Source organism: Paramisgurnus dabryanus, chromosome 9, assembly GCF_030506205.2.
Source record: "Paramisgurnus dabryanus chromosome 9, PD_genome_1.1, whole genome shotgun sequence".
Classification (NCBI taxonomy): domain Eukaryota; kingdom Metazoa; phylum Chordata; class Actinopteri; order Cypriniformes; family Cobitidae; genus Paramisgurnus; species Paramisgurnus dabryanus.
In genome coordinates, this window is record NC_133345.1 from 3,376,399 (window position 1) to 3,396,709 (window position 20,311).

Consider the following 20,311-nt stretch of genomic DNA (forward strand, 5'->3'; position numbering starts at 1 on the left):
ACTGAGGTAAAAAAGTGAGCGCTTTGAAAAGGCTTTAAAAAGAAAAAAAATGTTAAATGAAGTTAAAGTTTTTACTTGAAAAGTTTGTACTTGTTTGTACTTGTCAAGTCTGTGCTGAAAAAAATGCAGTAAAGGTTGTATTTGAAAAGACTTGGAATTGTGTGTTCTGTAGAATGAGTACAAATATATGTGCAAAAAAACATAGTTGTGCCACTAATATAAGTGAAAGTACATGGTGTCATCATATTAGAAGCATATTTGTATCCCTAATATAAGTGAAAGTACATGGTGGCATCATATAAGAAGCATATTTGTATCCCTAATATAAGTGAAAGTACATGGTGGCATCATATAAGAAGCATATTTGTATCCCTAATATAAGTGAAAGTATGTACAATGGAAATAAGTACATATATGCATGTATACATATATGTGTCTTACGTATATTTCACATGTATGTCCATATATGGGAAAATATATGGCACTTACATGAAAACGGCCATTTTTGCTATATTTTGAAATATATTTTTCATATATGTCTATATATTTTACATATATGAATTTTGCATATACTTTCATATATGCAGCAGACATACATGGGCACTGATATTATATATGTAATTTACATATATTGACATATATTACATTTCTGTATGGGTAACCTGGCTGGAATAACAACTGACACGTCAGGCGGAGGCTGATCTGGCGATAATTCCTCCTGAAGACACACAGTGAACAGTGAAAAACCAGCCGAACTGTATCCATGTAGAGATCGCGAGAAGCGAATAGTGATGTTAGGTTCTTGAACGAATCGTTCTTTTGAGCCGGTTCTCAGGAAGTAACCGGTCGAGCCGGTTCGCAAATCGAACTGAATCGAACTTTAGTTTTGGGCATAGGTTCCGGGTTGATGACGCAGGACGCACAGCCGAAATAGCACGTCGGACTCGTAAAGACCCGGACGAAGTTTGTCGATGATTGCCGAGGCGAGGATTGCCGACGATTCTGACGGATGAGTTGCTGACACTGCGTGTGAATCACCGAGGATTTGAACGAGCCTGATACGCGAAGTTTTTTGTTTTATTAGTTTCTTGATATTTTTCTTTTATTAGAAAGCTTTAGTTTTGATACGATTTATTTTGCATGCAAATCATTGTAGTTGAGACCAATGAGTTTAACACACAAGTTTATTTATTATTACACAAATCCGCAATTGTGCATCAGGCTTGTCAAAACTGGTCAATTATATCTGGCATTTACTATTTATTTATTATTTATGATCCGCGATTTAAACTGTGACCACAAACATTACTAACTTGTGAATGCAAGGCAATAAATCAGCTATGCCTTCACAAAAACAACTTTTTATTTAAATGTTTTAATGTGTTGACACAAACGACTGTATTTGAATGTTTCATTGATACAATAAATGCGTAGTAATGTAATTTCTTGATGACGTCAGGAACCGGCGAAAATGAATCGGACTTTGCATCACTAGAAGCGAATGTCAACTGAGGATGAGCAGCGCGCATTGGCCTTATATGCCAGCAGGTAAAAGGGTGTGGCCTTACCTGGCATTGGTTGCGCGCTTCTGTCTGTCTAGCCAGACTTGGTGCAATTGGATGCTTCTGTAGAGGTCAGGTACGGATGCCCTTCCCATAGGTGGATCTCGAACACGAGATGATGAAAGAGAACCAATTTTACGAATAATGAAATGATGTCATGATATTGAAATGTGTTTTACATAATAATCACTTTTATCTTACATCTTATGTTTTTTATGAATAAATGAATGTTTTATTAATGATTTGTTTTTAAGAAAGCATTATAACATGCCATGTGAAGTCAACCATATGTGAAGTGGAGGAGTACTAGGGAGGAACTGCAGGGCTCCCAGGGATGAGCGGAGAACAGTTTGTTTTTTCTTTGTCTGTGTGTGTCTGTCTTCCCCGGCAGGCTGAAATTGGGTGTGGTGAGGGAGTCAGATTCACGAGGAAAAGCAACCTTTGTGGGTGGAGATTCTAAGAAGAAACACGACGTCATACACTCTTTAAATAAATGTTTTCCCAAATGCTGTGCATTCGTTGCTTGCCGCTTGTGGCCTTGAAACAATCCAGCGCGCTGTAAAACTTTTTCATATCTGATCAATAAATATTTGAACTTAGATATTTGTATCTTGTGCCTTTCCTCTAAATTATGAACATGCAATGGACGCCTTAAAGTCCAACAATACCCACCCTGGTATTATTTCTGTGCTTACTGTGTTGGTTTACTGTTTGTATTTTCTTCATGTTTGTCTTATCGTTTAACAAACATGGCTCAAACTGTTAATCAAAACTGTTGTGATCTGATTCTCTATACAGTATGCTGTCTGGTTCACTCTGTAGTTCCCCAAATAAAGGTGATTATTAAACAGCTTGAAATTGCCAAATAAGAAATACTCTAACTGCCACTGGTAATTTGAAAAAGAGGCCGAAGAAGTGATGTAACTCATTTCTGTTGTGTAGAAACATCTTGGGTGATTTTTACATGCAGGCAGTTCCTGGTTGTGAGCTGATCAAATCAAGAAACAGAGGCAGATAATTTCATGGAAAGCATAATATCATTTCATTTTTTTTCATCATCATTTCATTTGATAGTAATGTTTTGTCTTATTTCATCTTTTGTCATGTTTTATAAAGATGCAAAGTAATGGGGAAAATATGGACAGGGAGCTTTTGGAGAAAATAAAATTACACCATGGATTTAGTTCTGCTACTTCAGTTACTCCACCTTCACCTACCTCATGTCCACCTCCCTCATCGTTGTCTGCTCCACCTTCGCATACCTCACCTTCTTCCATACCACCACTTCCTAAAGCTCCACGTGCACCACTGTCAGCTTCACCTACACCTTCCTCTTCATTGTCTGCTCCACCATCACATACCTCATCTAAAGCTCCACGTGCACAACTGTCAGCTCCACCTTCACCTGCCTCATGGTTGTCTGGTCCACCTTCATTTACCTCACCTAAAGCTCCATGTGCAACACTGTCAGCTCCACCTTCACCTGCCTCATCGTCATCTACATCACTTACCTCACCTAAAGTTCCACGTGCAACACTGTCAGCTCCACCTTCACCTGTGTCATGGTTGTCTGCTCCACCTTCACGTGCCTCACCTTAATCTCATGCACGACTGTCAGCTCCACCTTCACCTGCCTCATCGTTGTCTGCTCCACTTTCAAATACCTCAGCTAAAGCTCAACATGCACCACTGTCAGCTCCACCTTCACCTGCCTCATCGTTGTCTGCTCCACCTTCAAATACCTCACCTAAATCTACACGTGCACCAATGTCAGCTCCATCTTCACCTGCCTCATCGTCATCTACATCATCGTCACCTACATCACTTACCTCACCTTCTCCTGACATGATAGCAGAATTAAAGGCAGAAAATGAAGCCCTCAAAATTTAGTTAGACAACTTGAAAACAAGTGTTATCAGTCATAAGTTATTTAAAAAAATCTAAATATTTAACTAATTTAAAGGTTCACTCTAATTCTTTTAACTGTTTTGTTCTATAGAAATGCCAAAACTTCTCAGCACAATGTGCAAGTTTTAAAAATGGCTTGAAGTGAAGGAGCAGAGCCCATTCCAACAACTGGCATCACCTTCTACCATACAGGAATCTGTGAGTATGCAGTTTTTTTGTACATGGTCAATAATTTGTGTTTTAACCAAACTAAGTTATGAATTGGAGTTTTAAGTTCAGGATAGTTTCTATTGTTGGTGTTAGAGCCGTAGCGTCATGGCCCCTGAGCTTTGACATAAGCTGCCTCAGAGACACAACTTAAAACACACCTTTCCCCATCTACCTTAGTTTGTTACTTGGTCATTATTTGCCATATGTTAGTCAGACTTTATTGTGTTTCTGTATTATCTGTGGTGTCTTGTTCTTCGGTTCTTGAAAAATGTTAAATAATTAAAACCTTATTATAATTAATAGTACTAGTAGACTAGAAGTTGTGTATGTTGTGCAAAGCTAAATTGTATCAGGCACCATTAAAAACTTTTTGTTAGAAAATTGTTTTATTTATTAATATAACTTTAAATATTAATGTATGTTTGTCCTCCCCCACAGCTTGAAATTTACCCAGACTCAGGAGTCTGTGTGCCGAAAAATGTGTTGTGGTCAGCTAACCATGCAAACACCCCAACGACCATGGCACGGATGCTTCTAATTGGAGTGTTTGATATAGATACACTTCTAAAAAGCAATCTCAGAGGTATGTCATCGGTCATAGTGTGTGCATGTGTCTGTATAGTTATTGTTTTTGGTAATTATGTAGATCGAACTTCATATCTGATCTCTTTGGGTAAGGGGTCAAAATAAAAAATAAACCTGCCCTTTTATAGTAATTTGTATATATACACCTTCATTTACATTCACATTTTAACAGAGGTGTAAAGAGTAGCTGAAAGCCATACTTGAGTAAAAGTACATATACCTTTCTTAAAAAATTACTCAACTACAAGTTACAAGTCACCAATTAAATACGACTTGAGTAAAAGTCTTAAAGTAACCCAAGTACTTAAGTATTTTTACTCGTACTGAATGTTGGCTCAAAGATGCACTAGTCCTCAACACACAGAGACATTGTAGGTCAGTGAAAAACAAGAACGTTTATTTATGAGGTTTTACTTCCTAATATACAAAAGAAATCAAACACCTCAATATTTCGACATGGCAGAAAAAAACACAGGTTAAACATAATCATAGTCTTTTGACTAAAATTTAATTTAGTTTTAGTAATCTAAATTGATTTAGTTTTGGTCTAGCTTTAGTCAACTTTATACCCATTTAATGTTAGTCTAGTGTTATTGTGTACTTGAATGTGCCATGCTGACACATATATAGCCTTACTGTTGTGATATTATATAGGGCTATCCTAAAAAAGTTATATTTAAAAAGATTGTTCATTTGAAAGATTCATTGAATTTAATCATTTTTTTTTTTAAGGTAAGTGGTTGCAATCAATTTATTTAAGCTACATTTAAGCAAAAAAGATTAGCAAATTAAAATAAAATATAAAACTTTTGTTTAAATGTAGCTTAAATAAATTGATTGCAACCACTTACCTTAAAAAAATTTATTAAATTCAATGAATCATTTTTTTTTTCAGTGTAGCCTACCCCTGAAAAAAACTGTTAACTGAAACATTGACTTAAAGACAATGGAGAAAGACTTAACAAACCAAATGTCCCCCAAAAGAATAATAATTTTCTAAATAAATGCGACTTATAGTCCAGTGCAACTTATATATGGTTTTTTCCTCTTCATGATATGGTAAATGTGAGGACAGTGACCTTGTACACTTCTTATCCAGCTTATAATGTACTTAAGTTACTCAGGCAATCAGTACAGGACATCGCTGGCTTATTTTGGCTTATATATTAAGTCATATCAAGTTATGTAACAGCTCAGGTTAGCTAATAAACATCAGTATATAAAACATTTGTGCTTGCCTTTGAGTTGCGGGATGACCCTCCTGCAATAGCGCTTCACGTTTGTTTTTATTGCAGCATCACAAGTTTAACAAAGGGTCCCTTGACAGAATCAAAAGTGATATGCATCCATATGTCTGCTCTTTATCTTTTCTCTGAGACTACACGCAAACTTTTCTCTACAGTTTATGTAGCTGATGTACCGCAAAGTAGATTTTTACCTCTGCCTTTGCACTATGGTGGCTCAATGCAAGCCGTTCAGCGTTTGACATCAAAGTATCGCGAGACCAGACTTCTCCATATGCATTTGATTCGCTCTCGCAGTACTTTGATTTCAAACGATTGCCCTGGTAGCGCCACATGAAGTCCCTCAGTTGTGTGTGTGCATCTAACCTTGCGACCACAGATTCTATCCATCATCCCCCTCTGACACTTTTGTCTTGTTTATATTTGTTGACGAATAAACAATGTAGCGAGTAACTGTAAGTGTCAGTTCAAATGAAGTGGAGTAAAGAGTACAAATACCCAATCAAAAATGTAGTTGAGTAGAGAGTAAAAGTTGCTTATATTTTTGATACTCAGTACAAGTACAAAGTAGGCCAAAAAGTACTTAAGTACAGTAACGAAGTACATTTACTCAAGTGCTTTACGCCTCTGCATCTTAACATGCTTTATAAATAAATTGAGATGCACTGGTTACACTCCACAGGTTGTCCAAAAACAAAACCTTGCAGGAGCAGGCAGGGATGGGTCGAAATTAATGTTTGTGCTAGTATTTAAATTGCAATTGTTCTTATTAATAATAGAATTTTTGTATTTTATTCATGATTGAGATTGATTCATTACTTTATTATAGACATTATTGCTCTGTAGTTAAATTAGCAAGTAAACCTTTTAAAGTTAATGAATCACATCTTCATGATTTCCTAACATTTGTATTGTATGCTTTCACTTTACCTATAAAATTATAAAGGGGGCTATAATTCATTATAAGCATGGGCTTCATAGAATGTGTACTGAAATTTATTGCGTAATTAAATGGTATCAGAGTTTTGATTTCGTTCTAATCTCTATTATGTTGCTATTTTTTAGGTGGCACTTCCAAAAAAGGCAGCGCTGGGGAAACAAAGGAGGCACTGGACAGAATCAAAATTGATGCAATGATGAGTGTGTATATTAATTTTTAATTTGACTAATTTATTTGTCATAGTTTAATGTTAAATCCAATTATTTATATTTTTTACAGATGCAGTAATCCAGAAATTTCCTGGAACCACCAGAGGCCAAATCGGGGTGGCTATTAATCAAAAGGTCACTGAGCTGCGGGCATCCAAAAAGACTCTAGAAACATAAAAAAAAATGTAAAAGATTTTAGCATTACCTGCTAGCAAAAGGATCACCTTGTGATGGGTTTAATTTAGTTGTTTTAACTGTTTTAATAAAAAATATAGCTTAAAGTAGGCTTGTTTCTTGTTTTGTTGTTTTAACAGTTTTAAACAGTTTATTTTTATAGCTAAACGTTTGTTTGTTTCAATTTTTGTTGTAACTCTTATTAACTTTTGCGAATTGCAGGTTTTTTTAGGCTTAGGCTTGTTTTATGTTTTGCTGTTCTAACTGTTTTATTAACTTTTGCGAATTGCAGTTTTTTTTAGGCTTAGGCTTGTTTTATGTTTTGCTGTTCTAACTGTTTTATTATTATCTTTTGCAAATTGCCTGTTAAGGCTTGTTTCATGTTGTGTTTTTTATTTAAATAAAAATGGTTTTAATAAAGTCTAAATTTTTTAACTGTACTTCCTTTATGCTCATTGCACAATTTAACTTTTAAGGCTTAAAGCATACTATGTGCATTGGACTTCAAGTTATATAGGTAAATGCATATAACCTATAAAAAATGTATGTTTTGTACAACCCCAAAACAGAAAAAGTTGGGACACAGTACAAATTGTGAGTAAAAAAGGAATGGACTAATTTACAAATATCATAAACTTATATTTTATTCACAGTAGAATATAGATAACATATCAAATGTTGAAAGTAAGATATTTTGAAATGTCATGCCAAATATTGGCTCATTTTGGATTTCATGAGAGCTACAGATTCCAAAAAAAGTTGGGACAGGTAGCAATAAGAGGCCAGAAAATTTAAATGTACATATAAGGAACAGTTGAAAGAACAATTTGCAACTTATTAGGTCAATTGGCAACATGATTGGGTATAAAAAGAGCCTCTCAGAGTGGCAGTGTCTCTCAGAAGTCAAGATGGGCAGAGAATCACCAATTCCCCCAATGCTGCAGCGAAAAATAGTTTTCTGAGTTTCTCAGAGAAAAATTGCAATGAGATTGAAGTTATCATCATCTACAGTGCATAATATCATCCAAAGATTCAGAGAATCTGGAACAATCTCTGTGCGTAAGGGTCAAGACCGGAAAACCATACCGGATGCCCGTGATCTTCGGGCTCTTTGACAGCACTGCATCACATACAAGAATGCTACTGTAATGGAAATCACAACATGGACTCAGGAATACTTCCAGAAAACATTGTCAGTGAACACAATCCACCGTGTCATTCGCTGTTGCCAGCTAAAACTCTGTAGGTCAAAAAAGAAGCCATATCTAAACATGATCCAGAAGCACAGGCGTTTTCCCTGGGCAAGGCTCATTTAAAATGGACTGTGGCAAAGTGGAAAACTGTTCTGTGGTCCAACTAATCAAAATTTGAAGTTCTTTTTGAAAAACTGGGATGCCATTTCATCCGGACTAAAGAGGACAATGACAACCCAAGTTGTTATTAGCGCTCCTTTCAGAAACCTGCATCTCTGATGGTTTGGGGTTGCATGAGTGCGTGTGGCATGGGCAGCTTACACATCTGGAAAGGCACCATCAATGCTGAAAGGTTTATCCAAGTTCTAGATACATATGATCCCATTCAGACGTCGTCTCTTTCAGGAAAGACCTTGCATTTTCCAACATTACAATGCCAGACCACATACTGCATCAATTACAACATCATGGCTGCATAGAAGAAGGATCTGAGTACTGAAATGGCCAGCCTGCAGTCCAGATCTTTCACCCACAGAAAACATTCGGCACATCATCAAGAGGAAGATGCGACAAAGAAGACCTAAGACAGTTGAGCAACTAGAAGTCTGTTTTAGACAAGAATAGGACAACATTCCTATTCCTAAACATTGGTCCTCCTCCAGCTGTTCCTTGTATGTACATTTAACTTTTATGGCTTCTTATTGCTACCTGTCCCAACTTTTTTTGGAATGTGTAGCTCTCATCAAATCATAAATGAGCCAATATTTGGCATGACATTTCAAAATATCTCACTTTCAACATTTGATATGTTATCTATATACTACTGTGAATAAAATATAAGTTTATGAGATTTGTAAATTATTCCATTCCTTTTTTATGCACAATTTCTACTGTGTCCCAACTTTTTCTGTTTTGGGGTTGTAGTTCATATACCTAATATAAGAACATATGAGACAGCTATTTTGAAAACATGCATTTCTCATATATGCATAACATATATGTTGGAACCATGTTTTTTATAAATGCCATTTATATATTTAAAATATATAAATTAAAAATATATTTTGCATACATTTCATTTTAATATGTAAAATACATAATAAGGCTATATAAAAACATATATGCAATACATATATGTCTCATGTATATCGACAATATGCTATGCCTATATGTGTAATTTATATATATATATTGTATATTCATACAATCAAATATGTCATATGTATTATTAATTATATATGTGACATATATGTCAAATGTATGTTTTACATACATCGACATATATATTTATATGGACAAAATGTATATGTCAATATATGAAATTGTTCCATTTTCTAATAGGTTTCATATATGTGCAGGCATATATGTACATACATGTTTTTACTTTCTATGTGGATATATTTAATATATGTTGTTGGACTTTAAGGCGTCCATTGCATGTTCATAATTAGAGGAAAGGCACAGTATTAAAATTAAACTATTTATTGATCAGATATGAAAAAGTTTTATAGCGCGCTGGGTAGTCTCAAGGCCACAATCGGCAAGCGACTAACCCCCAGCATTTGGGGAAACAATTATTTATAGAGTATGTGACGTCGATCTTCTTCTTAGAATCTCCACCCACAAAGGCTGCTCTTCCTCGTGAATCTGACTCCCTTACCACACCCAGTTTCAGCCTGCAGGCGAAGATAGACACACACAGACAAAGAAAAAACAAACTGTTCTCCGCTCATCCCTGAGAGCCATGCAGTCCGTCACTTCCTCCCTAGTACTCCTCCACTTATGGTTGACTTCACATAGCATATTATAATGCTTTCTTAAAAACAAATCATTAATAAAACATTCATTTATTCATAAAAAACATAAGCTGTAAGATGAAAGTGATTATTATGTAAAACACATTTCAATATCATGACATCATTTCATTATTCGTAAAATTGGTTATATGAATAAGGCACACATTAACTTCTTTAGATAGATAAACACATATTAAATCTTTTACTGCAATACTACTTCTAAGCAAACACTTTAATCATTATTAAAAACCATCTGTTAGGGAAGAAAACACACACACACACACACACACACACACACACACACACACACACACACACACACACACACACACACACACACACACACACACACACACACACACACACAAAGAACAAGCACAGGAGATTCTGTTCTTCAAGGTTGAGCTGCCATGCCCCCATTAAGTTATTCTGTATGCAACCTTCATTTCATTGGTTAATACACATTTGTGACCCGTCACGGAAACCAGGGACTCAAGTCGGCTGCACAAGTTTCGAGAAAATGAGAAACAAAGTTTTTTTTTCGAAATTTGTGATTTTCGTTTTATTGCAGAATCTGCTAGTTGAGATCACGAAGAAGCCTCTCCATGTTTGAGATAGCAGTTTTTGTATATTTAAAAGCGTATCTTCGGAACACAGTTTAAGATGTTTTATCGTTAGATTTAGTCCAAGAGCTTTCCCCTTCATCGAAAATCTATGTATGGTTTCCATGTCCAGAAAGTTAATAAAAACATCATCAAAGTAGTCCATGTGACATCAGTGGGTCAGTAAGATTGTGTTGATGCATCGAAAATACAGTTTGGTCCAAAAATAGCAGAATTACGACTTTATTCAGCATTGTCTTCTCTTCCGGCTCGAGCGTGAAGTCACGTGACTGTAGTGACGCGCTGCCCTGTTCCTCAGACATGTTTGCTAAGTTTTTTTTTTTTCAAACTTATAGCCTGCGTCTCCCCAGACTGTAAAGCTCGGGCGCACAAAACAAAAGAAAAATAAAAGAAGCTGGGGCGGAACAAATAACAGTCAGCCGCATCGTACATCAGCCGCGTCACTGACTTTATGCGGCGCCGCAGTCGGATGACGTCAAAGTACCGCGAGAGCTCTTCAAGAAATCTTACGGAGTAGTTTAATTTCGACTCGCTCTCGCGGTACTTTGCCGTCATCTGTATGTCAGTTCTTGCAGCGCAGCATGAGTCAAAACACACGGAAGTTACACAGATATAGTTGTATTCTTTTCAATTCAATTCAATTCAATTTTATTTATATAGCGCTTTTCACAAAAGTCAATTGTTTCAAAGCAGCTTTACATAAATAGAAGCAGTGAAAAGCACAGAAAACGACAGATAGCACAACAGAATACATGATAGCATGAGCAGTTAAATTTGCTGCGGCTATGACTCAATATTATAATTGCACGTATTACTAAAGCAACGTATAGAAGAGGAAGCTAGGTAAAGCCCAAAAAGGCTGCCTCCCCGGGGTGAAAAACCCCCTAGGAGAAAAAAAAACCCCGGGCTTTTATCCGAGGAAAAATAAGTCCTAGGAGGGAAAAACCCTTGGGAGAACGGAAATGGAGATTTAGCGGAGATTAAGCGGTTCTGCCGGTGATCGTTGGTCAGGTATCAGCTGGGCATAACGTTGAAGGACAGCCAGTAGATCAGAGGTGTGCCGACTTTCACATCTGCCGGGACTGGGTCTGTTTGTCGGGTCGAGGACGAGACAGGGAGAGAAAAACAAAATCGTATTAGCGTAGCGGCCGTTCATATGTATTGAAAAACCCTATGGCCGGAATCTAATCAATCATATGTATTGACAGTATATGGCGTATTTTTGAGATATTTCTAAGATGGAAGAATGCTGTGCGGCAGACGTTGGCGATATGACTATCAAAGGATAAGTTGCTGTCGAACATCACACCTAAGTTCCTAACCGTGGAAGATGGCACCACAGTACAGCCATCTATGTGCAATTTGTAATCTGACATATTATGTTTGTAGCGATTTGGTTCAATAATAAGTACCTCTGTCTTATTGGAGTTGAGCTTAAGAAAGTTATGTGCCATCCAGTCACTAACATCGCTAATGCAGTCTTTTAGCTTAGAAAACGTGTGTGTTTCGCTGGGATGCGAGGATATGTAAAGCTGGGTATCATCCGCATAGCAGTGAAAACTTATGTTGTGTTTCCTGATAATGTCTCCTAGGGGTAACATGTATAACGAGAACAGAATAGGACCTAAAACTGATCCCTGCGGTACACCGTATTTAACCAGGGAGTGATATGACTTTTCCTCATTTACATAAACAAAGTGATAGCGATTGGTTAGATATGACCTAAACCAGGCTAGCGCCTGACCACTGATACCAACATAGTTTTCTAGTCTATTGAGTAGGATTCTGTGGTCTATTGTGTCAAATGCTGCACTAAGGTCTAGTAATATAAGAATTGAGATTTCACCACGATCGGATGTTAATAGGAGGTCATTTGTAACTCTAAGCAACGCTGTCTCTGTGCTATGGTGGGGCCTGAATCCTGATTGGAACTTTTCATATGTACTATTATTTGTCAAGAATGTGCGTAACTGGCTTGCCACTACCTTTTCTAATATTTTCGAAAGAAAAGGGAGATTTGAGATTGGTCTAAAGTTATTAAGTTCTCCATGGTCAAGCTGTGGTTTTTTAATCAGCGGTTTAATAACTGCTAGTTTGAAAGCTGTTGGAACGTATCCTATTTCTAGCGATGAGTTAAAGATATTTAGAACCGGGGTTGACACTACAGGGAATACTTCTTTAAGTAGTTTTGTGGGAACGGGGTCTAATATACAGGACGATGATTTGGATGATGTGACTAGTTTAGAGAGCTCATCTATTGTAGTAGGTTTAAATGAATCAAGATGTTCGTATGGTAGTCTAGTGTTAAGTGAACTAATGGGTAGAGTGGTGGCTGCCTGGGTAGCTACGATGTTTTCCCTAATAGCCGAAATTTTGTTAGAAAAGAAGTTCATGAAGTCGTTACTATTGTGTTGAAGTTTACTATTGGTTTCTGTTTGTTCTTTGTTTCTAGTCAGTTTCGCAACTGTGCTAAAGAGGAAACGAGGGTTATTATGATTTTCTTTAATAAGCGTACTGAGATATGTAGATCTGGCGGTTTTAATAGCCTGTCTGTAGTGTTTAACACTCTGTTTCCATGCTGCGCGCCATACTTCTAACTTTGTGCTTCTATAATTTCTTTCCATTTTTCTAGCTGCCTTTTTAAGGGCTGCTGTGTGATGGTCATACCATGGAGCTGGCGGTTTTTCTTTGAATCTCTTTTTTCGAATGGGAGCAACGGCATCCAATGTGTTGGAACAGACATTATTTAGGTTTTCTATTTCAATATCTAGATCGTCACAGTTATCTGCTACATGTTTCATTTGGGACAGGTCTGGAAGAGTGCTAATAAAGCTATCTTTAGTGGTGGAAATTATTGTTCTGGCTAGTCGGTAGCATGTTGTAGATTGAGTGATCCTATCTAGAAGTACAGTGTATGACACAAGGTAATGGTCAGAAACTGCATCACTCTGAGGTGATATTTCGACGTCATTAATATTGAGTCCGAGTGACAGAATTAAGTCTAATGTGTGCTTACGAGTATGTGTTGGCCCGGTCACGTTTTGTCTAATATTGAGAGAATTTAGAAGATCTATAAACGCACGTCCTAATGCGTCTTTTGGGTTGTCCACATGGACATTAAAATCACCAACAATAAGAGCTTTATCTACAGTGACTACAAGCTCAGATAGGAAATCTGCTATTTCATTAAGGAAATCTGCATGGTGGCCCGGTGGTCTATAGATTGTCGCTAAAGCAATAGAAAGCTGTTTGTGGTTACGATCAGTTATTTCCATATTTAACAATATTACTTCAAATGATTTAAATTTTAGCTCAGATTTTTGGTTTACTTTAAACATTGTGTTGTATATTGTAGCTACACCACCCCCTCTCCCCTTTAATCGAGGTTCGTGTTTATAATAATAGTCTTGTGGGGTGGATTCATTTAAACTAATGTAGTCGTCTGCTTTAAGCCAGGTTTCTGTTAAACAGAGTACATCTAAGTTTTGGTCTGTAATTATTTCATTGACAATAGGTTCTTTATTGGTAAGCGATCTAATGTTAAGAAGGCCGAATTTTAAGATTCGAGATTCATCTGTTAATGTATTGTTTTCTAATTTTATTTGAATCCGATTTGTACCAGATGTAACAAGCGGTGCCCTGTATTTATTTGTTCGGGGAACAGATACAGTTGAAATGTGCTGATATTTCGGTAAGATTGACTCGAAGTGCTGGGATATAAGTGGTCTTGACATATCACGGCAGCTAACAGATGGACGGTTAAGCCGATCCGTCTGTTTCCTGACCTGGGCCCTGGATAGTCATACTATATCAGAATTAAGACTATTGATCAGATTTTTAGTGAGTATAGCACTTCCTTCCGATGACGGATGAAGGCCATCTCGGGTTAGGAGAGATGGTCTTCCCCAGAAATGCTTCCAATTGTCTATAAACCCTAGGTTATGCTGAGGGCACCACTTTGACATCCATCCATTGAGAGACACTAATCTACTATGTGTTTCATCTCCCCGGTAGGCGGGGAGGGGACCAGAGCATATTACATTGTCTGACATTGTTTTTGCAATTTCACACATCTCCTTGATATTATCTTTGGTGATTTCCGACTGGCGGAGCCTTGTGTCATTCGTGCCGGCGTGAATAACAATCTTAGAAAACTTCCGCTTAGCATTAGCCAGCACTTTGAGTTTGGATCTAATGTCAGACGTTCTGGCTCCCGGTATACAGTCGACTATGGTGTTTGGAGCCTCAATGTTAGTGTTCCTGAGTATAGAATCTCCAATGACCAGGGCACTTTTAAAAGGTGTTTCAGCTGGTATACTCCTTAGGGGATCGAATCTGTTAGAAATTGTCGTTACGTTATGGGTCTTAGAAGGACGCCGTTTATGACTATGCCGCCTAACAGTCACCCAGTTTGACCGCCGACTTGACTCTGATGACGGAACCGAGCCATGTGTATTTTGATAAACACTATGCGCGCTCGATACAGTATTTGTAATATTTATATTAGCATCTGATGTCGGAACCGAGCCATTAGTCTTTTCGCTCGATAGATTATTTGCGACAGTAACATTAGCGGTTTTGCTATCCTCAACTAGCGTTCGGATGCGCGATTCTAGTTCAGCAACCTTCTCAGTTAACCTTAATACTTCAATACACTTAGTGCATGTAAACCCCTCTATGCTAACAGCAGAAGCTAAACTATACATGTGGCAAGTAGTACATGTTACAATAACAAGCGGAGTCTTACCGCTTTCATGCTGGGCGATGGCGTCTTCGTTTACCCGAACACGGTCCCCGGAGCTGCATCGCGTGGGGTGTTCGGTTGAGACACGCCTCGGTCGCCTGCGAACGTCTGGGGCCAGGGTGATGTTTGGCTTGCCGAATCTGCGAAGGCCGGGCAGCGGTTCCTCCACAGCTTCCCGATCGCTTTCATGTCGTTCACGGTCCGTGAAGCTGCATCGCGTGGAATGCATGTTTGTTGCTCGCTTGTGGACGTCGGAAGGCAGGGTGAAGTGGGCGCTGTACCTCGCCTTGGATCTGCTAAAACCGGGAAACAACTCCTCCACAGCTTCCCGCTCAGGTGAGGATAGGTCAGAAAAGCATATATCAGATGAATCCGCCATTAGATCGGAAAATGCTAGCTTCAGCCTCCACCGTGTGGATGCTAGCGGGCTATATGCTAACAACACTGGGTGTTTATTAGTGATAAATAGTTTCACGTGGTAGTACTGCTCAATAATCGTCACGGTAAAGTATTCCTATGTAAAACTAATAAGTTATATTATATAAATAGGAATAAGATGGTAAAAAAAAAGCTTTTAGATGATGAACTCGACGGAGCTACGATGCACGATCTGTTCAGCGTGACGTCACAAACCGGAAACTTCTTCATATAATTGGCTACATGTTTTGTCTATCAATATTTTCCATGAAGTCATTGGCTGATGGAGGAACGAGCGAGCCATTGGTAACCTCTCTAAAGGATGTCACGTTTTCGACGGCGCTGTTTGGATGATCTATTATACTACTTCCCTATTTTAAATACAAACTTTGAAGGCGGGTTCATGTGTTTAACGGAGTGAAAGCTCATATACCCTTACATGTTACGATTTAAATAGTCTTCAGATTATATATTATATTGTATTACCAGACATTCATGCGAAATCTGATGTAAACAATCTATATTTCACGGATTATACGCATTTGTGGACAAATATGGTCATTGGATAATCTGAAACAGACTGGATTCGACTTGTGATCCCCACAAAGGTAAAAGAGTCATGTTTATTTTTGCGGGTTGTCATTTGGTCATAAAATACTACATATGATGCTAGAACATCTCAAAAAGGGTTTTACAGGGGGCATGGCTTAGCTAAATGAGATGTAAATGAGCCCTATTGTCTCCCCCAGCTGAAAAGAAGAGTCCCTTTCGTCTCGATTTTCTCGGTTTGAGTATTTCTGAGTTCCTATATTCAAATGGCCACAACTTCTCCAAATCTTATCAGATTTCCATGTGTTACACATCGTTGGAAAGCTTAGAAACTGCACTTTCAGATAACTCAAAATGCCCAGATCCGACTTGTGTCCCTACTTTCCGTGACTGGTCACATTTATCAAAGACAACATCTTATATTTATTACATCAATTATTCAATGATTAATACTGATTAAGTAAGAAATACATTGCATATTTTATCCTGTGAATATTAAAGCATTGGTTAATAACATGGTTGCCTGTTTGCTTTTCCCCCTCAGGCCTCGCTCTTATCTTGACCATTGCCAGGCGTAAATTCCTAGCTAATCCTCCTTGCAGCTTTTTACACACACACAAAAGCTGGTAACTTTCCACTCTCAAACACAAACACCTCATTTTTACATAATAGCTCAGTGCATATATGAGACACACAATGTTTATAGAATAAAATGATTAATTAAAGAAATATAAAATGGAACAAAATCAATTTCCACAGTCCTTATTTGGACATCTTTGTAACTTTAACACTTTTGGCAATCAGCATGAAGTATAGGCAGTAAATATGTAAAACATAATTATTCAACAACACAACAATACTCCATTGTTCAAGAATTGGTTAAATGCATTCATTAGTTAAACATACTTATTTTCACTTTCTCTAAATATAACATAGTTATAAAGCAAACAACTTGTTTATCGGAACCATCTGTTCTGTGTGTTTTCCCTTCAGGGCTTTGTTATCAGCGTTTGCTGATTTCTCAGACCTGCAAACTCCTCAGAGTAAAAAAGGTGACAGTGTCGCACGCACGGGGGGTGTTAGGGTTACCCCAGCTCTATATTTTTGTGATTTTAATAGGATTCTGAGCGTGACTTAACAAAAATCAGCATACTTTAATCAAAAATCAATGTTAAAACATCCTTGAAGCTTAAAGAGAATGACACATTTAATATTTTACAAATGTTTTTATTTACAACTCACGGAAACGCCCGGAGGTGTTGGAAAGCATGACACTGAAATAAAAAACAACAAGAGACAGACAGAAATGAAAAAAATATATTTTGCTGATGTTCGTGAAAGCTTCGTGCGACAGAGCCACTTTGTCCTCAGCCGGCGTCTGCGCAAGGTTGACGATGACGGGCCATTGTGAATGGCAGTGAGTGCTCCACCAAAGTGCCCAGAACCATTGCCTGAAAGTAAATTAAAATCATTAAAATATAACCTTGCAAACTATCATACATAGGACTAATATGATAAAACAACATGTCTCCATACTGTATGGCTGATATGCAGTGAATATCAAAATACATTTCTGTTCAATAATTATAATAATAATGCATTTTATATGTAGGGCTCCTTACATTGAATAAACAATCTCAAAGTGCTAGTGTTCATAATGTAAATTCAACTAACAATACAATGTAAAGATTTCATTGACAGACTTTGATGCAAAATGTAGCCCTTTATTATACAGAAATTGGCTGCTGGTGTATTATCCTAGGACAACACGCTCGCCAGATTGTTTTATCTAAACAGCCCTATGTTGTTAAAAATTACTGTTTACCAGGTATACAGCCACCAGGAATGTATGGGGCTAGGCTAAATCCTAAAACATTCACAACGCGATGTAGAAAGATTAAGTGCATGCATTGAAAAAAGATAGGTATGTATTAATTAGTCTAAGCTGAGGTAAAAACATAGGAAAATATTGGAAAAGGGTGGGTTTTCCTTTAACATTACTCTCGCATCAGCTGTTGTGTAAACAGTCACATTTACCCACATCACGAATGACTGCCTGCGCAAGCGCGCACCACAGCCACCATAATGAATAAGTTACTCAGGGTAACGTTAGCTCAGAATTCGAGTAGTAGCCGTATATCTCGGAACTCCGGGCAGAACACCCGGGTAACGATAAGCCTAGCTAACAATCGTCCTGCTAAGTTAGCTAACATTAGTCATTTTGCTCGAAGCATAGGCAAACTTTATGCAAGGTCTACGTTTGTGCATTACTCGGCGTTGACTCGTTCCTAAAAATACAATATAAGCGGTAGCTAACGCTAATTAAATCAAGCAAACAAATAGTTGTCGTTTTTGGTCCAAAAAAGTTGACTTACCTCAAATAAGATGGTTCCTTCACGTTAAAAGTGTCCATCAGACTCGCGCGGTAGCCAGGTGTGTCTCATCCAAAGGACCGCGCTGTCTTCAAGATTCTGAGGGAAGTGCTAAGATTCCGATTGGCCCAGAGGAAAGCATGCTAAGATTCCGATTGGCCCAGAGAAATGTCAAGTATAAGAATTATCCAATAATGTTTGGCAATTCTAGCCCGCATGGCATTCAGATAAAGGGCAGCCTTCCGACCTCCCCCCACACACCTAAAAAAAAAACTCTCCGGTTCTATGCGATTCACGTGAATGACCCAATTGACCAAGAAAACGGCGATTGTCGCCGAAAAGCGACAAGTTTGCAGGTCTGTTTCTCCCCCAACCGAAACCACAGCCTCTCAACTTTTACACACACACACAAACACACACAGACAACTTTCTTGTACTCAGCACAAAAATCATTGTTGTAACAATACACATGAATTAAGATTATAAACAGCACGATTAGTAAAACAAAATCAAATCCCACAATGTACATTTCATATGTGTTCATATATTACATTTCCGTATGGGATATACTGTGTTAGTATGTGGTGGACAAAGGGGCCACATGCAATGTGACTGTCGTTCCAAGGGGGGCGCAATTTTAATCCAAGGGCGCCATCACATAGACAGTCAATGCAACAGCCACAGCAAAGTGCATCAGAAAATATCTGACAGTAATTACCAGACAAACTGGGATAACAAAACACAATGAAGAAGTCCACATTTATCTATGCGAACCCTCCCCTTTGATATTGATAATGAAAGTTAACTTTACTTAAATTTAATGGTAAAATGCATATATTTCTCTTGGATACTGGGGTTGAAGTATTATTAATGTCTTCATCTGAATATGAGGGACCAACTACTGATAAATTTGCATGCTCTTTGGGTATTCCAGAAACTGAAATGTTCTGTCCCATTACACCACCTCTGGAGGTAAGCTCCAGGTGTCAAGCCATTTTTTCACAAATTTCACATCATACCAGATGGTTGCCTTAAATTGCTCGGGCGAGACATAATGCATAACTTAAATATGGAACATCAAATTTCATGATTCTCATGTTGTATTCTCTTTTATGTCATGTTTACAGACATACATTGATCCTCTGCCTATGGGGGGAGGAAGTGAGAAGGCCGACCAAGACCCAGTAACCGCCCGCATACCACAGGATGTAGACACTTTGATTAACCCATGCCTATGGTCTCAGTCAAACAAAGATACAGGTTTCATTGATATGAAACCATACAAAGTTAAACTTAAAACCTGTGTACATTACACAATATCCTTTGTCAAAAGAAAAGGAAGATGGCATTAAACCTATTATTTACAATTTTGTTTACCAGGGTGTCTTCATACCTACACGCCAAACAACACACCGATTAACCCGGTGGTGAATGCTGATGGAAAGACATGATGTCTTACACAAAAAATTAAGAGCAATCAATAAACTGATAATTCCTCTATCTCCAATTGTTCCAGATGTGCCGACTGTCATAAATTTTATACCATGCACACATAAGTATTTCTGTCATTGATTTGTGTGCTGCTTTTGTCTCTCTGTTCCAGTGCATCCAGACACACAGCCACTGCTAGCCTTATAGGATAGGGGGCGCAAATACTAAGAAGGGTATGCTGAATCACCATCCGTCCTCTCCGCTGCGGTGAAAAAGACATTGAATAGAAAAGATTGACTTGCTGTCTTTCGGTTTGCATTCTGCAGTATGACGATGACATCATGGTCTCTGCTC

At 37.9% G+C, this 20,311-nt stretch overlaps 1 protein-coding gene and 1 long non-coding RNA gene across 2 annotated transcripts; one reads left to right on the forward strand and one right to left on the reverse strand.

The window, feature by feature from the left end:
* The first annotated feature begins 3,561 nt into the window (after positions 1–3,561).
* On the forward strand, positions 3,562–6,625 carry LOC135752857 (uncharacterized). The gene is made up of 3 exons (XR_010533350.1): positions 3,562–3,668; positions 4,119–4,263; positions 6,575–6,625. It is a non-coding gene; the product is annotated as an uncharacterized lncRNA (long non-coding RNA).
* A 5,048-nt stretch (positions 6,626–11,673) lies between these two features.
* On the reverse strand, positions 11,674–15,820 carry LOC141282527 (uncharacterized). The gene has a single exon (XM_073815669.1). It carries the CDS (start codon positions 15,565–15,567, stop codon positions 14,245–14,247), a length of 1,323 nt encoding a protein of 440 aa, XP_073671770.1. The 5' UTR covers positions 15,568–15,820; the 3' UTR covers positions 11,674–14,244.
* Between the last annotated feature and the right edge of the window lie 4,491 nt (positions 15,821–20,311).

What these genes read in the sequence shown, in the direction of transcription:
- LOC141282527 (XM_073815669.1), bottom strand. Translation starts at nt 15,567, where the DNA reads ATGGCGGATTCATCTGATATATGCTTTTCTGACCTATCCTCACCTGAG.